The sequence below is a fragment of the Bemisia tabaci genome, chromosome 8 (genome assembly GCF_918797505.1).
Source record: "Bemisia tabaci chromosome 8, PGI_BMITA_v3".
Lineage (NCBI taxonomy): Eukaryota > Metazoa > Arthropoda > Insecta > Hemiptera > Aleyrodidae > Bemisia > Bemisia tabaci.
This window is the reverse complement of record NC_092800.1, coordinates 22,360,417-22,373,802: the sequence shown is the minus strand read 5'-3', so window position 1 is coordinate 22,373,802 and position 13,386 is coordinate 22,360,417. Positions and strand designations below refer to the sequence as shown.

Sequence of the window (13,386 nt, the reverse complement as noted above, 5' to 3'; positions counted from 1 at the left end):
CGCGTCTCGAAGTTGATGACAATACTTTAAAAACGATAACGATGTTAAATACTAATTTCTCGAGTGTCATTATACGCTGATAATCGCCGGCTGGCATTGATTAATATCTCTTTCATTTCCAATGTCAACAATAATATTATGCCGGGCACTCCTTGTCTATGCCTGTGCGTGGCGGGACGCTAATGTTTTTCGCAATGGAACCCGTGGTAATACTCCAGTGGAGGCGTGTCGCACCGAACGTAATTACTATTAACTATGCAGACAAGAAGATGTCCCTTTCAGCGCCAAAATTTGCTGAGAAATCTGCGGCTAAAATTACCAAATTAGCGGTGTATCATATGTATTGCATTTTGCAAAAAGGAACCACTAGCATTGCAATGATGCTAAGATTGTGCAACTTCATCTTTTGTAATACAATTGCGGAAATCGTGAAAAACTATGAAATTTAGATGGTAATTTTTGTCTTAAATTTACAGTTTTTAGCGAGTAAAATAGAAACTATTAATGGATAATCGAGTTTTCCCTCCAAGACAAAAGAAGTTGCGCAATCTTAGCAACATTGCAATGCTAGTGGTTCCTGTTTGCAAAATGCAATCCATATGATGTCTTAACGAATATTAGCCACGACTAGTGTAGTTTAATTATCATCAGGAAATAATTAGAATGACGAAGTGGTGAAGTTATGAATGAATGTAAAAATACCATTATTCAAGAGGTAATTGGTTTTTTCTTTTTTATTTAAGAGTACTCATCCACCACTAATTTTGTAATTTTAATATCAGTTTTTTCGCACTGATGATTTTGGTGATTAAGTTTATAAGATTCGCACGCAAATGAGAAAAATTATCCATACCTACCCCAGTTACCGCGTATGTCAACAAAAAGAGCGATTTTACTTTTTCTCCTGTCATTCTTCTACCTTTTTTAAAAAAACCATCGACCACGGGTGTGTGTCTATTGTTTTTTCTAGCAAAAAAAATATACTTTCGAAACTGAATACATCGAACATAGATAGATCGAATAATTTTCATAGATGAGAGTTTTAGAACTTTTGCGTCCTTATACCAGATTTTCAACATAATTTGCATCTGTTATTGACATATTAGGATACTTTGCGAAATTGTCCCTATATTGCCACTTTTTCCTTTTAAATGGCTTCAGTGACACGTCATTTTGTGAAACGACGTAATTTATTCTTTTTTCCGCATTTGAAATGCAGTGGTGGAAACTAAATCCTTTCTCCGTAAAAACGGCGCAAGTGGAACGCATTACATATAAATTTTTAATTTCTCGCTCTTTTTGCGGATAGAAGATTTTTTTGCATCTTAAGATGAATTTGTTCATCGTATCAGGTAACATCTGCAACCTTATAATCTTATGTGTCAGTGATAAATTCAATTTTGCATATGGCGGTTGGTTTCCTTAAACGCAGCACTGTCAAAATAAGCTGCTGCAAGGATCCATGCTATGCCGCAAGTTGGTCGATGACATTATAAAATACGTTTATCATAATTTTACCATATTATCTGGGATTACTGTCTTTAACAATTGGTCATTGCATGATATTTTCTACCGAATCTAAAAAGTCAACCGAAACACGATCACGTAACATGAATAACTAACTCATTTATCCATAATTATTTATGGCGGGATGAATGTTACTTGCTTCCTCTGACAAACTTTCGAAAGTATCAAACGAAAACAGGGAAGAATGAAAAGAAAAACTTGTTTGATGTTTTTTCAAGCCTGTGACATGCAGGCCTTCTCTCAATTCACGAGGAAGAAACGTTAAAAACGTTTTAAGGATAAACTTTTTCAGTTTCAAAACTTGGATCACTTAAATCCACATCAGTCAAGCAACATATCACCAAGCCCATAAAACTATTCCTCGCTGTCAAGAGAATGATGAAATCACTGTGCGAATCCGAAAAATGTCTGAGAATGTCGGAATTTTTACTAAATCTACTTAAGAAGCTCTCTTGACACACCTGGCGCTCTGAGATGACCTAAGTCCAACGCTACATGTACTTGTCTTCGGTAGGGTCAATGGGGAACTGACATTTCTGAATCTGTGCTTCAACAATTCGGAAATTTCTTTGACGTTCTGCTGTCATACCTCCACAGGATGTTCCCGTTGCCTTTTTCCAGGAAAACCCTCATCCGCGAAACTTGGTTGGAATTTGTTAACTGTGTTCGTTTAAAAAATACGACAAAATTTATGTTTTTTTTTTTTTTTTTTTTTTTTTTTTTTTTTATAGTTCAGTACTCTAATACTTCAAACTACTCGTAATACTACCTGAAATGTTAGAGAGTCACCTGACAAAATGTTTCGGTTGCGTCGTGCCAAAAAAATCGTCGTTTTCCGAATAGAGGAGTGCGTATAATTCCATTCTAAGGCTGCAGAACAGACGAACATTATTTAACTTTCGGAAGAATAGGGATGAATAATTACTGCTTAAAATGTTGACAATTTTTACGGTAGTTAGAAAACAAATTTACTAAACTTTTAGTTTGAAATGCTACATAGTTTCTTGGTAAAAAAAGAATTCACGGCGATTAAATTTTTTACGCTTAAAGTCTTTTATACTGCGCAAGTACGGACGTCCAAAAATAAATCGTTTTCTTAAATGGACAGATTCTACCAAAATCAGCCTATGGCTTCGTTTTACAAACGAGAAAAAACACTAAGAATGTTTAACGATATTCATTTTAAATTGTTCGATTTTCTCCGGGTTTTTCTTTTCTTTCTTTACAGGAAAAGAGGGAAATCTAACGCCCAGAGAGTTCATGATTTTTTTTGATAGTATTAAGAATATACCTTTTCACGCAGTAAAGACAAGCATAAAAAAATTCGCGGATAAATTGTGCAACGTTTGATGTAGTTAGGCGGCGCACAGTGGATCGAGTCAATTAGAGAGGTCCGACTAAAACTGCAAATTTTGATGCTAAATTCGTCACATTTTAAATTTTAAGGGGTGCCCCTGGAAGAACTTTTCATGAGAAAACCAATGAAACCACTTTTAAAACCTCTAAGTTTGGCATAAACAGAGTTATAAGCGTTTAAAGTTTCCAAATTTTGTCCGACCTCTCCTATTGCCTCGATCCACTGTGCGGCATTCAAGTAATGTCCACTGTAAATAAACACGATGCAACTGCAGGGTCTACAGATCGACCAAGGCGCCTCCTAAGTACAGACTCTCAACACATCCAGGCGTGACATCATACAGTTTAGCAACAACAAAGCAGAGTAAATTAGACCCATGATTCGCCTTAGCTTCGCAGGGGAGATTAAGACAGAAGTATAACCCAGTTCTGCTGAATTTCGCGTCGCTTGTAATAATTTTGATAAATCTCCTTCGTTTTCAGCGCGCAAATCTCGGGAACCACGGACCGTAACCGGAGCAAACTCGGGTGACCTGCAGATTTAAAGTTCGCCGTTCGGAGCAGCCTCCGCGTTCGCGAAAATGAGCGGGAATATGTTGCTAATTTATTATCACTTCAACAATGGATAATTACACCAGCGTAATCGGCAATTATCGGGGTCTGCTCCCCGGCGCGCGGCGCCTGAAAAATCGGGCACCATCACGTTACGTTACGTTACGCTACGTTACGTTACGTCACGTTACGTTACGTTACGTTACGTTACGTTACGTTACGTGCGTCGATATTTTTACCTGACTTTTGTTTTCTGATTCATTTCTTTATGATGCTCCCCGATAATCGTTGCCGTGTTGGCTGAAATATTCCGTAAGAGATTCTCTTCCCACGCATTTTTATTGAAACATTAGTACCTTCAAAATGAAGCACAATGATATCATCATAAGTGCGTGTACGGGGTGCTGTGAGAGTAAGTGTGATAAAGGTAGAGTACCTGTATTGCGAGAGTATAGACAGGTGTGAAACTCCGAGAATCCAGCAGGTCTTCACCGATGCCTCCGCTAATTAAGTTAGGGCCCAGAAATGCAGCCAAACTATGAATTTCAATTATCCAGCGCGATTTATTAATACAATTGTTACGAACCATCGTTTATAAAGCACGTACTTGACTTAGTTTTTGCATAAATTTACTCATTTTTGCGGAAGAACGCTCATTTATGTACATCCTTAGCCATCTTGGTTAGAATTGGAATCTGCAGACTGGCAGTGAAATTTTGTGCGTTAGAAGTGGGTTAGAAGGGTGGCTGCACTTTTGGGCCCTAAGCCCTCCATGAAACGATCTGTCCATACTCTCGCTATACAGGTATTCTAGATAAAGGTACTGGAAACGGTCTTTGAGTTGCTCATGTATTAAATGTTCATCAGTGATAGGATGGGGTCATTTTGGTTTGATTAGTACTTTTCTAACCTTGCGTTTAAGTCTTCAGATACGTCCTTGTCCCCTCATCAAAGTCTGGTTTGATCTACACACAAAAGTTTAAAAGAAATTTATTTTCCGTCCATCACTACATTTAGGCATTTTACATCTTGTGAAATTTAGGAAAACAGTTTTTTCAGTGAGCCAAAATATCTGAACTAAAACTATTATAATGGAAAGAAAATTCTAACTGCATTATATTATTCCTTTCTTTAAAGAATGTTGTATTTTATCATAATTGTACCTACTGGGTGGATCTTGTAATTTTTTCGGCGATTGAAAGGATTTGCTGTTCTATTTTTCCAAATTATAACTTAGTTTTTTTTGCCACGAATGGATCCCCGGAAAGCACAATTCACCGATGCGGCTAAAAGCGGCCCTCTAGTATATTTAATCACTAAGCAACGTTACATTGAGAACATATCAACAATAAAATAAGTGCTCCAGATTATCCTAAACAAATATAAGTATGAATTAATACCCTGCATTACAGCTCAAACAGCAATTACCAACTGCTCCGGGTCAGACGGTTTACACAGAGTAGTCAGGATTAATAGTCTGATTAAGTGGGTACGTCATTCAATATATCGCCGTTCCACTGTGCTGCTCTTAAACAGTACGGCAAAACGACTGATATCGAAACAGTTAATTTACTGGGCTGCCGTGCTAAGGAAGAACGACGTATGAACATTTGAGAGTTGCCAAATTTCCTCACTGGAAAAAAAGTAGCTTGGATCTAGAGTCCAGCCTCTTAAAAACATTGAGAGGAAGAAATACTCATGATTCAATCGGAGGTTTGCTTGAATCAAAAGGAAATCCGCTTAAATCAAGGGGATTGGCTCTGCAATTCAAGGGAAAATCCGATTGAATCAAGGATATTTTTTCTTGTCAATGTTATTAAGAGTCTCGATTCTAGATCCAAGCGACTTTTTTTCCGGTGAATTCAATAAAATTTTTATTTTTGAGGAATGCTATTCATATTTTCCTAGAAATTTTCAGGGACTATAGGTAAAATTGCGAACAAAATCATCTGAAAAATTGGAAGAAAAATATTTATAAGTTTACCAGGAAATTCACGTTTCATCAAAAGAAATTTGGCAACGCCTGAAGGCTCATACGACGTCCTCTCTTAGTACTGCAGTGTGGGTGGAAACTATTGAATATATCGAATATCGCGCAGTCAATGAATCAGTCCACAGTCTGCGATGAACCGCTTGGTTCTTCGAACCGCTCGAGCGGAAAAAAAGAAAAAGATTGTTACATTTCACTCGCGTAAAGATAAATGTTTCTGGCAAAGGTAGCTGAAGAGCGAAACAAAAGTGTTCAGTCGTGTGTGACAATTAAACTTTTGAAATTATTAGCATTTTGTCCAGTGCCGCTTTTTATTGTACTTAGGAAGAAGATGTTTCGGAGATTTAACACATCAATTGGCAATCATCAGGTAGTAATAAAAGCGTGGCATCGTGAACTAAAAACACAAAAAACCGTCCGAACATGTTTTAATGTCCATCTTATGAGTCGTTTTTTAGGATCTGCGATTTTAAACGGTCATAAAATGCCGCACACCCAGAATGGAATTTTTGCAAGGATTTGTAAACAAAACAGGTTAAAATGTGTAACATTACTCAACCACTGATCATACCTGTTGACAAGAAAATATAGAAAAAGAACCTTCCAAAATTTCTTCAGACTCTTCTCCCAACCGAATAACAGATAAAATAAAGTATTTGTTTTATGAGCTATAAACTTCTTTTGCGTTCTGCATACATTCAAGAGGGGAAATAGCAAATGAACGAATCAGGTTGTTCTTTCATTTAGAGGCTATAATGGCCAAATTTTTCGGCAAGGCGTTTTCTGAACTAGATGGCTACACAATAAATATTATGTATTTTAGCTTACCACAAGAGCAAAAAAGAGAAAACAAGATTAGCATTGGTAGTTGGGCAATTAAATATGGTTTATTTCTGATAGAAAAAATACCGCTATACTTTGACAGAAAAATATCGTGATGACACTTAAAATACATTGAGTATATATTTGAATAATATTGTAATTTATTAAAGAATTATACAGTGCCATTTTCTACTAATTTCCTCTCCCCAACTTTAATGAAACACCTGAGTTGTCTCTTAAATTAAATGAATTTGAGCTTTGAGCCGCTTTAAGGGGTAAAACTTCATTGAATCCGAAGAAATAGTATGAAGATGAAGTACTGGAGAAATGTAAATTGAGACATAACGTCACCAACTTACGAATCTCTGGAAGTTAGTGACTTGCTTTAATTTTTACCTCATAAAGGCTCGAGTAAGTTCAAAGGCTCGATTATACTATTTGTTACCCAGCAATTTCTACCAAGAAGCTGTAAACGGAATTAAAAGTCACGAAAGACAGAGTTTGTTGTAAATGCGCATGCCCGTACTTTTGACTTGCAGTGCTCTTGGGAGATGATACTTGGAGGTAATTTTAGACTTTCGAATAGACAACTAACTGTACCATTAGCCAGATTAGATCCTTTTGCAGTAAAAAATTAAGGAAACAATCTTAATTGCTTCAGGTAGACGAGTTCAATAACACCTCAATCATTTCATGTCGATGGTGTAAGCCTCCAACCACGTATCTCGGTTTGCAACGTTGCAGACTTTCTGTCATACTTTATTTTGTTAATCGAAGACTACTCAACGGCAATTCTTAAAAACTGCCTTGAATTTTTTCTTCCGCGCGAAGAAAATTTTGCGGAAACTTCAAGGAATGTCGTCGATTTGATCTTTCTTTAAATAAAATAAAAGTGTAGTAAAAGCGTAGCGCAACCAAGTACCTCGTTTGCGGACTTACACCACGGATATATACCTCAATCACGAGTATACCTATAAATAAGTTCGGCACGTGTTAAGTAAGGAAAAGATTTCATTCGTACATTCAAACAGGCCATCCGAAGAAACTGGACATTGATTGATTATCTTACGGATGTTGTGGCGGAGTAATTCAAGTTCAAGCTCATTGAATTAATACCGCGCTGCAGTGGATGACATAAAAGGGATAAAACCATTCCAAAGTCAGCTAAACTTGCAAAAAAAAAAGTGCCAAGGGCAATGAGGATAAATGCAGCGATCTTTTTTTAGAGAGTTCATTGCAACGAGACAGAATCATCAGTCGAAATAAAAACATTCATTGACATTCATGACATGTGCGCAACAACCTAACAAATGAGCATATTTAAAAGGTAGCATTTTACGGGCAGCTCCGCGGCGTGCGATCATGCTCCTGACGCGTGATACCCCGACGGCTTTTTTTTTTCATCCCACGGGCAACTGAAAATTCTTTTGCGTCCCGCACATTTTCAAGGTCGTCTGGAACATGGCCTGAGATGCTATCTGCATAGCCGTCATGGTATTTTAACTTAAGAAACTTCAAAACACTCTCCATGCATTTTCCTTTAAAATCAAAATGTTTCATGATTGCTAGATTTTTATTAGTTCATCGTTTCTCTATTACTTTCCACCAGATTTTTCCTCCTGCCTCACAGGTGTAGAGTTGCTACTCAAATGAGAAGGTTATATTTGCTACCATCCGCCCCTTCATTTATCATCCTTCTCTTAAATTTCAATTCTTATTTATATTTTTCAATTGATTTCTTGAAATTCGTCCTCTTCAAACAAATTAACCTTTCGTACAAACTTCCTTGCCTCATCGTGATGCGCGGACTGTTTTGTCAAATTGAATTGAGGACAAGCATATAATATATGCATTCATATTATAGCCTTGCAAATGTGCGCTAATTAATTTTCTATGTAGCATAAATCAACCTAGTAGGCACTATCGTCGGAATAAAGCATGATGCAGCGATCCAAATCAAGAAATGCGACAATTTTCATAACCACCTAAGCAATTCGTCATTCCATAAAATCAGTAGAAAGTTAATGAATTATCGAGTGCGCCGGCACATTTCTGTATACATTAGAAACATTTCTGTACACATTAGACACATTCATACAAAATAGATGAGAACAGATCTTCGGAGTAACATTTTCTACCTGATAGATTACCGGAGTCAAAAAAAGCGATTCTTCGATTGCTTGCAAATTTCTTTTAGTGTTTTATTCCTATACATTTTTTTAGGGATTTCCTTTATTTATTGAAAAATACTTGAAAACAATTTCGAGGGATAATTTTTTTGGTTTATGGTTTTAAAAAATAAAGTATGATCGGACATTGTGAAACGTCGGAATTAGGGTACGCGTAAGCAATATCCGTTTTCAGCTATCAAAGTGTGTATTGATAGTTCACAGTAACTGTAACAGTAGTTACAGTAGTTACAGTAACAATAACATCGATAGTAGTTGCAGTAGTAACAGAAACCGAAGATACATAGAAGTAACCGTAAGAGCAACTGTAGTTACAGAAAGAGCATCGTAGTTTCAGTAGTGACAGTCTCAGTAATACTGATAGTGGTAACAGTAACATTAGTAACGATAGTTAGGTGTAACTGGAGTTACAACCAGTGGCGTGGCGTGAATGGTCGATTATCGATATTGTCTCATTTGAAGCTATAGTAAAGAATCGATCATTAAGGTGTTCGCTGCAAACACCCTATCTATCGATCCTTTTCCATAGGTTTAAATGAGAGATCAATCGATATATCGCAAAGCACGCCACGCCACTGGTTACAACCAATTTAGATGATGCTATTTAGGAATAACTGATGCCACCACCAGCACAGAGCAGCCGCTTGTTTTTCAGCTTCCAATCTGGATAAGGTCGTGAAAAACACGCCGAGGTTAGGCAAGCAACCGCAGTGTCGAGCAAAGTTGCGCGTCAAGGGACTCGAGCTTTGTTCCGCAATCATGTGAATTTCCAGGTTTATAATAAAATTCACCTCATACGAGGTCAAACGCACCATCTTTTTTTTATAGCCATTTTGTTAGCATTAAAGCGCCGTACTGATCACGGTGATTTATTTCCAAAAGTTCTCGCGTTTCCGTGATTTTCAAATTTTTTCTTAATTAACCCGTCGTTCTTCAGACGAAAAAATATGACGATACGTTTCAATGTTGAGAAATTTCAATCGCGATTCGGGATTTCTCTGGGAAACTATATGAGACTTTTGTTATGTGTTTTTCAATGAAAATTGCATTGATTCTTCCTCCAAATAGAGGCAAAAGTTGGCTAAATTTTAGACGAAAAAGGGTGTAGTAGGTCTGTACGTATTTAAAAAGAAAAAATGGTTCAAGTCAATTTTGCCACCTCTGAATGAAGATCCGTTTTTTCGTCTAGAACACTGGGGAAAAAAAAAAAACACTTTGTATCCAGAGTCCAGACTCTTGAAAACATTTACAAGAAAAAATACTCTTGATTCAATCAGATTTTTCCCTTAATCAGAAAGAAATCCGCTCAAATTAAGGGGCTTGGTTCTTGATTTAAGCAAAAATCCGATTGAATCAAGAGTATTTTTTCTTGTCTGGACTCTAGATCCAATAGGTTTTTTTTTCCAGTGATGCTGACTCATTCTACAAAGAACGTGTGTGTCATTGATTACTTTCAGCAAATAGGTGATTTCATGGATGAGTTATAAATAGTAGTTCCTTGTTGGAAATGTGGTTAAGTAAAAAGACTTCAACGCAGCGTAAGGAAAAACAACCACAATTTAGTTGCTCATCAAAAGTCCCCAAAAATGCAGTGTTGTAGCTCAACGTTATGTAAGGGTTTTTTTTCTTCGTCACGTGGAGGAGGTTAAAGGGAATTTGTCGGCTGACAATACCCAATTCACGGCCAAGTGTGCCGAACAGCAAATCCACTACACCAATTTTCATGGTCTTTTGGCTATGTACAAATTATACCATCTAAATATAGGCTCGTTTCTTTTATTTTTTCAGAATACGACACTAGTTTTAGTTTTCTTACGGTCATGAGGCAGCCACCCATGAAAGCGAAGATCTCATCATGGGATTGGGCCATATAGCGGCCAAGGAACGACTCACTTATATCATCACTTACGCGGAAGATAAATTGATTAATTCGATCACAATGAATAGCGCCAGCTAAATATTCGCGCGTTGATAAAAGAATAGTATGGGTTAAACTCAGAATCTGCCTATCTTTTGTCTATCGTAAAAGAGAAAGACTAGACTCCTGCATCATCAATAAGATAGCTTTGTAAAGTTCTGTTTAGCTGATTGATCATTCCGACTGTTGGAAAGTGTTTGTTGGTTCCGGCTCCAAAATGTCAATAGAGCCATATCTTTCCGATTGCTAACATTAGCGTTACGAAACTCTGAGCCGGAACCGCGGAAAGGATGCAAACGTAAAATTGAGGATTTTTTCGGCAAAAGAGCGAATGAGACTTACAATACTGCTACGATTATGCAATTTTTCATAGCGTTTGCGGCAGATGTAATGCATTCATATTACACAGTCGACTTCTTTACAGTAGTGAGGTAAAACTCGGGGCAGATTCAGGAAAAAATTCATAGCAGAACTGTCGTATAAGTCACTTACAACTGGAGAACTACCTTGCACATGCACAATCTTAGCAGCATTGGAAATCTCATACGTGAAAAAATGAAAAAAAAAATTGCTTCAAAATAATCAAAATTATGTAAGGGAAGGTTTCAAAATTACCTGTTTAGTTAGGTTATGTTTTCTCATTTCTTTCTGGACAAACCTGACCGCCATAGGATACAAAAAAAAAAAGTGATTTTTCGGATTTTGTCGTTTTTTGAACGAAAAAACGTAACTGCATTTCAATGCTGCATGATTTTCACTCGCAAATTGTAGTATTGCTGAGAAATATTCGGGCGATACGTACCAAAACTGTCACCAATTTTTTAGTTTTCCTCCACTGAAACAAAAACTCCAGCCGCGGGAGCCGCAATTCCGGGCTATATAGACATACCGTCCGTCCCGGGCTCAAAGGCCGAAAATTCCGGCTGCTGCTGGAGGCGTAGCTTCGATTGCTCCGGGTTCAGAGGCCAAAGCTACGGCTCCAGCAGCCGGAATTTTCAGCCTTTGAGCCCGGAACGGACGTTATGTCTACATAGCCCGTAATTGCAGCTCCCACGGCCGGAGTTTTTTTTTCAGTGTCTGATTAAGTGTAAATATCACCAAGATTTTGGATGAAAATTGTTACATCAGATTTTTAAAAAGAACGGAATTGCTTGGGTACATTTTGCACCCGTAACTATTGAAACTTTTGGGGTGAAAATTCTGTGCCGGAGTCTACACAGCGCGTAAGAACCCCGAGTGAAATGAATGCGAGTCAAAATCTATTCTCCTTACGGAGCTGATTCTACTCTTTTTGCGGAGTGTCATTCGTTTTTATGGTGCTAATTGCACTTGATATTCATATTACTCGGGGTTATTGGGCGCTGTACAGATTCTGGCGCCGCACAATGGACCGAATCACGCGGAGAGGTCGCACATGCATTTTTTTACTGAAACCGCAAATTTAGATGCTTATTTCGTCAAATTTTAAATTTTGAGGGGTGATTTGGGCTGAAAATTTTACGAGAAAACCAATGGGGCCATTTTTAAAGCCTCAAAATTTTGTAAAAACGAAGTTATATGAGCTTTTAGAGTTTCCAAATTCTGTCCAATCTCCCCCATTGACTCGATCCACCGCGTGCGCCGAATTTCACTACTTGATTTTCAACAGTGTTGGAATGGCCTTACGTTCCTTCGTGCGGGAACGACAGTATAGCCCTGGATAAACGATCAAATTCCGAACCAATTCCGATCAAAGTAGACATGCTGATGACTGATGGTCGTCATCTACCATCAAATTTTGACGGGCCGCACTTATTTGTTCAAAGTAAGATCAGAATGGAGTGCCACTATTCATCATTCCCTGCCACAGGAAACGTTTCTGCCAAGTTTTCATTTTAAAATGAAGCAAATTGATGAGTTTAAGACTGATGACTCCTGACATTTCGATGCTACTTTGATCGGAATTGGTTCGGAAATTTGATCGTCTATCCAGGGCTTGTGTTTACTCCAGAAATTGTTTTCGAGCGGAACTCACCAGAACAGCAACGTAGAGGAGGAGCGAGGAATTCAATCCGGCGGGAGCCCACATCGTGTCGGGCGGTGTCTAGGAGGGTATCCAAAACACGGCGCACGGCTGAAACACCACAAAACACCAATTAGCACGACACCGGACACCACAGACCACAGCACACACTCGCGGGAAACGCACTAGACGCTGCGACTGTAACAAGATCGAGATGCGAGAAAAAACGGAGCAGCGATCATCCTCAATGTCGTGGATTCTCTGCTGATCGCAAGATGCCACTGCTGCCACTGACTGACGGGGAGATGTTCTGTTCAATGCCGAGACCGGCCGACCTTGAAACCTCCGTGACATATTCCCCCCTGCACCGTGCCCCGAGCCCCCCGGGCCCCCTCCTCGGGCTCTACTAATCGCGGCTACTACTCGAGCATTGTCGCAACAGTGTTGCCAATGAACGTTATCGATATGTGTACAGGGTGTTAACCCTCTAATGGCATAGCGTTACCAATTCGTAAAAACAAATTTTTGGATTTTCAAAAATTGGATCTTTAACCTGTCGCGTGATTTTCAAATTTTCATTAGTTGCTCTCGTTTTTTGAAAAACTGGTCCCCTAAAATGTTAAATTTTGAAGAAAGATGTGTATCTTATGTTTTTTGTGCAACACTGGAAAAAAAAACACATTTGATCTAGAGTCCAGACTCTTGAAAACATTTGACAAGAAAAAATACTCTTGATTCAATCAGATTTTTGCTTAGATCAAAAGGAAATCTGCTCAAATTAAGAGGCTTGGTTCTTGATTTAAGCAAAAATCCGATTGAATCAAGAGTATTTTTTCTTGTCGATGTTTTTGAGAGTCTCGACTCTAGATCAAATGTGTTTTTTTTTTTTCTAGTGAAGCTACAAAATAGATTAGTGTCCCCGAGAATCTTAAGATTCAAAATTGCCATAGAGGATTAAGCCTCAGTAATGCACTTGGTCTTTTGGCCTTAATAATACTTTTTTCCAACTTAGGGTTTTTCCCGGAGAGCC

The 13,386-nt window shown here is 38.1% G+C and overlaps 1 protein-coding gene across 1 annotated transcript in view; it reads right to left on the bottom strand.

Annotated features, from left to right (window-relative positions):
• Positions 1 to 12,659, bottom strand: part of LOC109032621 (uncharacterized) — a 68,702-nt gene extending 56,043 nt beyond the window's left edge. The window contains exon 1 of the mRNA XM_019044852.2: positions 12,369 to 12,659. Within this exon, the coding sequence (XP_018900397.1) occupies positions 12,369 to 12,422 (54 nt within the window). The 5' untranslated portion in view covers positions 12,423 to 12,659. The remainder of the gene's footprint in view (positions 1 to 12,368) is intronic.
• Positions 12,660 to 13,386: the final 727 nt, after the last annotated feature.